Source organism: Sesamum indicum, linkage group LG1 (assembly GCF_026168435.1).
Source record: "Sesamum indicum cultivar Baizhima isolate 11 linkage group LG1, ASM2616843v1, whole genome shotgun sequence".
Classification (NCBI taxonomy): domain Eukaryota; kingdom Viridiplantae; phylum Streptophyta; class Magnoliopsida; order Lamiales; family Pedaliaceae; genus Sesamum; species Sesamum indicum.
This window is the reverse complement of record NC_142657.1, coordinates 12949160-12959584: the sequence shown is the minus strand read 5'-3', so window position 1 is coordinate 12959584 and position 10425 is coordinate 12949160. Positions and strand designations below refer to the sequence as shown.

General features: G+C 34.9%; 2 protein-coding genes across 3 annotated transcripts; one reads left to right on the top strand and one right to left on the bottom strand.

Annotated features, from left to right (window-relative positions):
* Positions 1-1431: 1431 nt before the first annotated feature.
* On the top strand, positions 1432-5889 carry MOB1-LIKE (Mob1/phocein family protein). Its single transcript, XM_011076656.3, has 7 exons — positions 1432-1620; positions 2681-2729; positions 3389-3497; positions 4032-4125; positions 4698-4831; positions 4915-5078; positions 5330-5889. Exons 1-7 carry the CDS (start codon positions 1598-1600, stop codon positions 5399-5401), a joined length of 645 nt encoding a protein of 214 aa, XP_011074958.1. The 5' UTR covers positions 1432-1597; the 3' UTR covers positions 5402-5889.
* A 564-nt stretch (positions 5890-6453) lies between these two features.
* Positions 6454-9540, bottom strand: LOC105159530 (plant viral-response family protein). Of its 2 annotated transcripts, none has more exons than XM_011076628.3 (3): positions 9379-9540; positions 8339-8915; positions 6454-7190 (listed from the first exon to the last, which is right to left on the bottom strand). In XM_011076628.3, the coding sequence occupies exons 2-3, from the start codon at positions 8683-8685 to the stop codon at positions 6713-6715; spliced, it is 825 nt and encodes a 274-aa protein (XP_011074930.1). In that variant the 5' UTR covers positions 8686-8915; positions 9379-9540; the 3' UTR covers positions 6454-6712. The 2 variants fall into 2 exon arrangements, with proteins under 2 accessions (XP_011074930.1, XP_011074937.1); XM_011076635.3 differs by having other exon boundaries at positions 9257-9395.
* Positions 9541-10425: the final 885 nt, after the last annotated feature.

Genomic DNA, 10425 nt, shown 5'->3' with positions numbered 1-10425 from the left:
AGTATAACTAATATAGAGGGGGTATCAAATATAAAAATGCAAAGTAGCCCTTCTGCTTGGTGTTTTTAGAACATGACCAGACCAGCCAGTTCAACCGGTTCAACAGAGAACCATCCATGTGTCGAAGCCGATTCATATGGTGCAAACCAGCAAAGTCAAAATCAATGCTAACTAGTAAAAATTGATCTGCCAGTAACCCATCAAATCGATTTTGATTTATTTTTTTAAAAAAAATGTAGTTAAATAAATATTCACCTAATCAAATATATATCCCACTAAAAGACAATGTAGTAAAATAAATAGGCTAGTGTTTTACATACAATTATTTAAACAACCTACCATTATATGTATAGCCTAAAGTGCTTAATCTTGGCTATGTATTTTTGTTTCTTTATTGAAAAAAATATTATATGGAAGCAACAATTGCTAGCTCCGTTCGTTTTAAAAGAGAAAAATAACAAAGCATTCAATTTTCAAGAATTTGGGGTTATAAATTTTAATTTTTGGTTTGAACTTCATTTTAATTTGTTTCCTCCAAAGAGGTTTGTTGATTTTTAATTGCTAAATTGTATTCATTTATCATATCAATAAGTTGTTATAAATTGTATTTATTTAATCAATTCATATATAATGTACTGATATTCTACTAATATATATGCATATGTATATCTTATTTCAGGTTAATTAATTTTTTCAATCGGATCCGATCTGTCGAATAAGTGACCCAATAATTTGGTTATTTATCCTATTCAATCATCTATCCAATTTTTTTTAAAAAAAATATTGTTTCAGCTTAAAATTCTTAAAAAGAATAATTTATTATTATACTCACATTATTTTATCTCCATATAAGATGGGAAATAAAAATAAAATCAAGGGCAAAAAAAGTATTTTTAATTTTAATAAAAAAATAAAATAAAACCATGCCATGTCAAGATACTGTGAAATTATTTCTCCACCATCAACGGGCCTCTAAAAAAATGGTATTTTCAAATTTGGCGTAATGCGATTTCACAATATAAATTAAAATTTTCAATATCATCGAGAAACAACATAATTATTGTACTAAATATATATATATATTTTTGAATAAGATACAGTTCAAATAAAAAACTGTATTAAAAAAATAAAATCACGATATAATTCATGAGATTTTGGTTCGATTTATAAAATTTTAATCTTATCAATCGAGCAAAGTTTCGTTTGGGAAATCAGTGTAAGTTGAGAATTAATTAGAAAGAATGGCAAGAATGTCATTTTGGACAACACACACGCTTGGTGGCCACATGTCAAGAACAGAGACAGCTTCCACCAGAGAGCTAAAAGCAGTAAGAAAAGAAATTAGGCTTTTTTGTAAATAATTTATTTGTTTATATTAATAATTTGATTAAAGTTCAGTTCACCCTCCTGACACTGTTCTTGTTGGATTCGAAGTCAGTGCTCGACAGCTTTTTTCGACACTTCCACTAATATTTACCCCCACCCAAATACACACACACACACACATATTTGTATATTCCTTTGTATAAAAATTATTGATAATCCTCAATTCTGATCGACCCTCTTTCTCTCTCTCTCTCTCTCTGTGCGAATAGCCATGAGTCTCTTTGGTCTTGGCAGGTGATTTCCCCCAAGAATCTTTCATTTTGATTTTGTGATTTCTTGTTGTATGATTGGTTTGCCTCAGATCTGTCGTTTACTTATATGGGTTTGTCTTTGTTTTGGTCAATTTGATGGTTGTATGTTGCTTTTCTTGATTATTGTATGCTTGTGTGTTTTGATGGAATATCAAGAAAAGAAGATGAATTTTGGATTCAAGAATGAAGTTTTGATAGAGAAGAATTCAGTAATGAAGAGAATCTATTGATGAGGGGTACAAAAAGTTTCACCTTTTTGTTTGTATGATTGAAGAAAATAGCTATTTTTTACTGTTACGTTGGTGAGGAACAGAATTGAATTTTTGAGGGCCTATTCATGAGTTACATAGTAGCAAACAGGAAGTTGTATCATTTTGCAGAAATTGTCAGTGATGATGATCTACACAAGTCTTGGTGACCATTGTCGATTTGAGATGCAGATTAACCAATGTCAAGCTAATCGAGAGGGTTGATAGAATTTGTTTGAATTATATGATTCCCTTTATGTTGTTCTAAAAATTTTAAGTCTTGCGTCGCGGGATTTAAATTTAAATATGTAAGTTATATTGAACCGAAATGTTATCTGTCGTTCTTTCCATAACTCATCTTTCGAAGATTAGTTTTTAAATCTCATCATGTAAAAACTTTATTTTGCAATTTTTGCTTGCCATCTTATTTGTCGTTAATTATTTTTATGTTGTGTTATTCTAGTAATATACTCTATTTTTCCAAATGAATATCTTTCTGAATGACATTCAAAGTTGTCTTTAAATTAGAAACTAAAGGTTATATTTCTCATCCGCCAATTTGACATTTGTGACAAAACTCGAGTACCAAGTAGGACATTACTGAAAATCCGGGTTCAAAATTTAAGATTAAGCGCAGTATTTTTTATAACAAATAAGTTCCCTTCTGTGATCCGTGTCTTTACTGTTACGGAATTTATCCAATTATTTTTTTTCTAATGTATACTCCTGCTCAACTTGATTTATTTTGGAGTTTATCTTCTTATTTATAATGCTTGGTTCCCTATTTTTAAACAGGAACCAGAGGACGTTCCGGCCTAAAAAAAGTGCTCCTTCAGGCAGTAAGGTGATTTTCTTTGCTGGCACAACACATGTTCCACCCTTCATCATTTGTTTTGAAATCTCTTTTCCTATTACGGATTACTGCCATGTCAGTTATTTGCTGAGTCACACCAGCATCTTTAACTTTTCAAAGAAAAACCATATTGTAGTTTGTGTTTTCTCCTCGTGTAAGGAACACTATTTCAACCTTAACTGAAATTGTAGAAGTTCTTTCTATGGTTTTGAGTAGCCTCAAGTGTTGATATGTGACGCACTCCAAATGTTGTAGTACATCTACTCGATCATGTTTATGACCTGATCATTTATTTGACATATGAATAATCGCTATTTAACCTTAGTTCCTTGGATAATGGTGCTGCATCAAGATGGAAAATCTTGATTTTTGGACCGTTCTCAATTGTATAACGTCCTGTATCTTCTTTCTTCCTTCTTAATGTGGTTGTGCATGGTGGGAAAGCGGGATTATAATTTCTTGTTACTCATCCTTGCATTACTCTTCAGAGATTTCCTTTGAGATTTTTATGGGGGATGTACATCATGTTATCTTGTTATGTCACCTATCTGAATGTTCTATCTCTAAATTCTGCATGCAGTATACATTACCCTTGACTTCTGAGCAACCATGCGATGTACACTTGAATCGGTTATGATTACCTATTGCAGGGGGCGCAGCTAAGAAAACATATAGATGCCACTTTAGGTAGTGGGAACTTGAGAGAAGCTGTAAGGTTACCCCCAGGGGAAGATATAAATGAATGGCTGGCCGTCAACAGTACTCTCTCTCCCTCTCTTACTCTCTCTCTCTCTCTCTCTCTCTCTCTCTGTGTGCGTGATGGTGCATGCGCATATGAGCCTGTGTGCATATCTATTTGGATTCACATGGCAGCATGTTGAATAAATGACTTTCCTTCCAATCAATTTTCTTAATATTAGGATTCGATATTAGATGCAAAAGTAACATTGGCAAGATAAAACATCTTGATTTAGTGAATTTGGGAAGGGAACTACCGCACAGAAGTAGCAAACAAACATCATACAAATGAGACAATACATGATCATCGGATCTACTGACACTCTCTCTGAGCCGTTATATATAATTTTCACATTACTTAAGGTTATTTCCTTATGGATTAGAACCTTATGACATCTTAGTTCCTTATTGGAATGGGAAAACTGATGCATCATGACTGTGTGATATCAATATCTGTCTACCATGTAGTACTTTGTACATTTCTTTGCTATCGCTACTACTAGCTACACCCCGAGGATCGAAATTGAGTCGGGTGTTTGGTTTTTTGTTTTTCAGCTGTAGATTTCTTCAACCAGGTGAATCTGCTTTATGGCACCCTCACGGAGTTCTGTACGCCCGAGAACTGCCCTACAATGTCTGCTGGCCCTAAGTAAAGTCATGATGTTATCATTCACTGTGATTTCTCATTTTCAAATAAGCATGACAACCAGCTTATCACGTATCACGATGCCAAATAGCAAGTGCATATGTACTACGTTCTAATTGATTTACACATTCTTGATCATTATTAACTTTAGACAGTGGAAACCCTGTAATTTACCAAAAACCTAAAATTACACGAAGAGTAACACATTTTGTCCTCCGAATCAATCTTAAGATGTGTGACAGCAAAGTTGTGAGCTCTCAGTATTTTTATACTTTTCATTGAACTGGATATGCCATATCTTGAGTTCTTGATAAACAACCTGGAAACAGAGTCCTGGTATATTATTGGTGTGTCCATATTTTAGCTTCTAGAGAATCGATAGAGGTGGTGAGGAATTAAAATCCCATAGAAGAGAACGAAATTTACAATAAAATGCTTGTTATGTGATGAGCGTTTCTTGACCTAGTTATCTATGTCAATGTCAGGAACCTGATTTTGCTGCCAATTTTTTTAATGTTACTTTAAGAAAATCATACGGAACAGAAATGTTCCTGATCTGTCAAAATATTTTGCAGGTATGAGTACAGATGGGCCGATGGTGTACAAATTAAGAAACCTATTGAAGTTTCAGCTCCTAAATATGTCGAGTATTTGATGGACTGGATTGAAACACAGCTGGACGACGAGTCCATATTTCCTCAAAGACTAGGTAATAGCGCCGTCTTTAATGCAGTAAAATGTCCTCTTCTGTTATGTACTTTTAACATAACTCTAACAAAGAAATTTTTGTAGGCGCGCCATTTCCTTCAAATTTCAGGGATGTTGTGAAGACCATATTCAAACGTCTGTTCCGCGTATACGCACATATATATCACTCTCATTTTCAGAAGATTGTGAGTCTTAAGGAGGAAGCCCATCTAAATACCTGCTTCAAGCATTTTATACTGTTCACCTGTGTAAGCTAGCTCTCTAATTTTATGCCGCTTCTTTGAACTATTCAGATCCCGACTTCTTATGCCATTTTTTTCTCATTTCGTAACTTTTACCTTCTTGATCTTGATTTTTCTATAGCACCTCATTTACACATTGACCTGAATGATTCAACATTTATCGCTAAACAGCTCAGAAATTCCTGCTCTTTTGTGTCAAAGAACTGAAAATAGACTCGAATATGTCTCAGTTGCTAAATTCTATGTTTATCGCGCAGGAATTTACACTCATTGACAAGAAGGAACTTGCTCCACTTCAAGAGCTTATTGAATCCATTGTCCCTTATTAAACACTTTTCCCGCTCGCATATTCGAACTGACCACGTGTAGAGATAAATAAACTGTTTGTTTTACTGTCCCAGTAACGACGTTTGTATTATTGACCCTTTGTAGCAACAGTATCATCGTAATATCTTATTGTCAGATTTCAGTAGCCGCTGTTCTTTTGTGGTGACCCATGAAACCTTGTTGTTCACACTTCATTAAGTGTCAAGAAACTTTCGTATGTATACTATTCTTACATAGGCGAAGTGATGAGATTGAAGAGTCTGCAACTGTGTCTGAACACTGGCAAAGATGATAAAGCAGCAGGGGGTCGTTGTTTTCTGAATCAATCACATGGCGCGTGATGAGTTTGAGGATTGAGAGGTGCATGTGTTGCGTTGGATTGTATTGGCTTCATTTCTGACAATATTCACGCAAATTATCCAAGATGTTGTTCTCTGCATGTAATGTTCTTTACAAAGTAGAGAAGATTTTCAGCACTGTTTTTGCTTTATTATCTGTATTCAGTTTCCGGATTCCTGTCTTTGTGCTTGGATCTGTCGGAAAAATTGTCAAGAATAGGTTGCAATTCATTACATGAAATTTGCTGGAAATGGTCAAACAATTGAATACAGACAAGAATGATACTTGAAATCCATGTGGTTATTTTAAGACAGGAATGTCAAATGTTGGATGCTATTCGAGATCTGTGGTGGTTCCACTTTGAATCTGTTACGAATAATATTTGAAATTTGAATTTTTTTCTTTGTTAAATATATGAATTTGTAAAGTAAAACTATATAGAAATGATAGTTTAATTTCTAAACATATATATAAAGTATTTAGAAAAAGAATTAACTAAATCATAAGAATTAGACGTATCGAATTTGGAGTGGGGACAAGATGAGAGAATAATATTATTGAAAAATTATTTTTTTAATAAATTTATTTGTGCATGTTTTTAGACTTTAAAATATTAAGTAGACCGAATTTGAGACGAATTCGGATCCAAAACTCTAAAATTTGAGACCCGCCTCACGATCCAATTATAGCTTATCTTACATCCGGCTGCCGGAGATGAGAACATTAAGGAATCTTGACAATTATGTTGTAGGCATACAAGGTAGGATAAGTTGTAACTCCTGTCCAAGTTCTGTGCAATTTGGTTTCAACTCTTTCCTGCAATTTTAATCTAGGAGTATTGCATTCTGATTTATACCTCTATACCTACACATCAATACCCTACACCAACATGTAAAGAAGAGGATGCTAACCACTATGATGCCTCAACACAAAACTCAAAACACGATAACATGGCCGTCAATGCTGATCGAGTCTCAGCTATCCTCAGAGCCGTCTGAGGCCATGCGAGTAGACTCACCATATCTCGGCTCTGCATAGATATACGCACCGGCAACAGCAACAAGAACACCAAAAACCAGAACAAATAGCTGGAAATTAGCGAGCAGCTCGCCGTGGACTTCATATTCAGTTGAATGACACATGATTTCGTTTTCCTTGAGCCGGCAACCATGTGGCATCATTGGGCCGTAGAGGGTGAACGCTGTCTGGTAGAACCAGAGGCCTTGGAGTGTTATAGCGATGCCACTGAATAAATCGACTGGGAAACTGGTTGGCATCAGGGCTCCAGCAACAGTAGACAATATGCAGAGGCCTATGAGGACGACAAGGATGAAGTGGTAGTATCCCTCGAGGCCTTTGTGGGTGGTCGAGTGGAAGTAGAATAGGACGTACTCTGCCGTGAATGCTGCTGAAGCTATGAAGCATAACGCTCCTTCTGGTAAGGGAAGAAAGCTGAGAAACGAGCAAAGAGCGTTGTTAGAAGCTATTAAAACGAGAAAGAATATATTAGTAAATACTGAACTAATGAAAATTCGACCACTTGAGTTCAAATATAAACAGATGAACAACCGTTAGGGTTTAGATCGACATAATAATTGTCAAGACTGAAGCTAGAGTTCCAGTTTCTTACATTAGATGGCTTAGTTCAATAGTTCAAAGATGTAATAACTTTATACAAGGTTAAAACATCAACCTAAATTGTGAAGTGTGGAAGTCCTGAGATTAGGACCGACTTTTGCATAATGCAAGTAAAGTTGTAATAAATTCAATGTGCACAATTAGTGTCTGTGTGTATGGGAACACAGTTACTTTCTCTGTAAGAATCTAGTAACTGTACTCTGAATTGCACCGACAATAAAGGCAGTGAGGAGGTGTAAGAATTTAACAGATGTATTAAGCTTCTTGTCAGGTTCAGAACAGAACTAAGCATTATATAATATGTCAGATGAGATTGTGAAATCATGGACAAGGACATGACAGTTGACAATCAATCTGAAAACACGAAAACAACTAACTTGGTTGTTGATACTACTGTTCAGTTAAATATGGTAAGACTTTGGCATCTAAATCATGAACCTTAAAGGTGGCTAATAGCAATTCGCGGTTGGTCAGTCAGGCTTCTATAATGTATGATGTCATAATCATTAATCCACAAACATGGCGTAAACTAGAAGAAAATCCCATGTTTATCAACTTGTCCAATCTTTCCATGTTTCCAGCAGCTCATCATGTGAAACACGAACATGCAGACAGGGGTTTACTGAAATTGTACGGGAATATAGTCAATTGGCCGTATGAATTCTTTAACAGAAAACCAGTTTGAATCGATCAAACAATGTCTCAAGCACTAAAGATAATATGATTTAAGCCCAGAGATTTCAGACAATCTAGTACATGTTATGAGATGAAGAAACCAACTTAGTACATTTTATCCAAGTCAACTGATTGTACTTTAGAAACCAAATGTATGATTTGCTCATGTAATGAATCAGAGTTCTTGATGCATAACGGGAAATCCATCTCCTGAATCCTATGTTGTCCTAAATCACGATAAAAGAGAACAAAGTTAAAGAACAAAATCCATAAGAGGAAAAACCAACCTTGTCTTCTCAGAGAGCAGCGCTATGAGGCCGAATATGAAGAACATGAGCAGCATGCCAGAGTGCTCAAAGTTGTTCATGTGAGAAGGGTTCAGTACTCCATGAACAAAGATCTTGAGATGGGTCGAGTACAAAAACTCTATACAAAGATCAATGAAGCCACCGATTACAATAACGTAGAGCTCCAAGTACTTGAGCCCCCCACTGAAACCCGGAACAGGGTTCCAAACCCTGACACGGAACGACTTAGGATCCGACAAGTATCTAACTATCGAGCACCATGCGTGCCACATACCAACAACAAGAAACAGCGTTCCGGGAAGAACATGCCCTGGAAAAGAACCCATCTGTCCTAATTCAGGCTTCTGCTGTTTGTACTAGATATCACTGTTCCAAACAATTACGGAATTTAGAACCAGCAAAAAACACCCCTTTGTCCTAATTATACATATCTTCACAGAAACAGGAAAGAGCCACCAAAATCTTCACTCTCATTTTCCAAAGAACTCAAGGATCAAGAATTACAACCCAAAACGGTTAGTTATTGAACTCTGTCTTAACAGCAGCTTCACACCACCTGTACAACAGAAGTGCATCAAATCTTTATTACAAAAGCAGCATGGCTTTCAAGACAGTTTCTTGATCAAAATCCAACTCAGGATTCAGGGAAAAATAGGAAAAGGAAAGGCAGAAAAAGGAAGTGAGAAAGCAGTAAAAGTTCTCGGAAATGTCAAAAAAATTGCACATACTTGGCGAATAATAAGAGACTCAAAAGACGAGGTCAATAATGAACGCTAAACAGTTGATCAAGAAAACAGTCAAAATTCAAAAAACCCACAAACACAGATCTATAATATTCTCGTGCCATTCGAAGCTAACATATGTCAAGAAATCACTTCAGACCCACAAAAATCTCACCTTAAACTTCCCTAAAATCAGTAGACTAAGACAGTTCGTCGATGTGTTTGACAACATTAAAATTGTGAATTTTCAGTTAATATGATGTAGGAAATAGAGAGAAAGACGAAATTAAAAATTACCGGAGTTTATATGGTCGTGGTGTTCTTGGTTGGGAGCAAAACCGAAATGGCAAATGGCCCTTTTAGGGAAAAAGAAAGAGATTAATTGAACAGTGCAGTTGTGTTGATGGGATCGTGGAAAGTTCCATGTGTGGGTCAAACTCAGACGGCAATTATAAAGACATCATTGTATGCAAAAATCTAGCTGTAGTATATTATAACACTAACACCCCCTCTCTCTCCTCTCTCTCTCTCTCAGAGCCAAAAGGCCATAAACACACGTGGTGTCAGCGTCTCTTTTTACTACCTTGTTTGTGTGTTGCATGGAAATGATTCCTGTAATCTTGCAAAATTTTTTACCATTTCTGTTTCATAAGATTTAGAATAAGGATGTTCTTTTCAGAAATTTGATGCTGTTCAAAATTTTGGATTCTTGGTTACTAATGTTTTTGCTGGATCTTCCATTTTAACTCATTTCTCCTCACCAATTTGTCATGTAATGCTATTTGTAGAATAAATCTTCACATTATTGTTACTTATTGTGTCAATCAACCATAATTTAATAACTTTTTTCTTTAATTTTGACCCTGAATTGAATTTGATCAAATCGGAGAATAATTATATGACAAGTATATGAATAGTACTTATCCAGGTCAAGATTAGTGATGAACTAGCTAGTAAACTAATTCAAGTTGAGATTATTTGAGTTCGGTTTCTACGGGTTTTAATTAATAGGGTTAAATACAGTTTACACCCATGAACTATGTATTTTGTCTCATTTACACCCCTAAAGTATGAAAGGTAAAAAAAATACCCATGACAAAATAATTTGGCATAAGATAAAAATGCCCTTCTCACTTACCCCTATATTTTTTATTTGCTTCCTAAGATATGTTTTATTAAAATATCTCCCCAAATTATTTTTAGTGATTTAATATTTTACTCGTATTTTATATTTATAATTTATATTTTTGTATAGATTATGGAACGCAAAAAAATATTTATAAGCTCAATATATGCAAATATATTTTAAAAAGTAAATAAATTATGTTAAAAAGTACATATAAA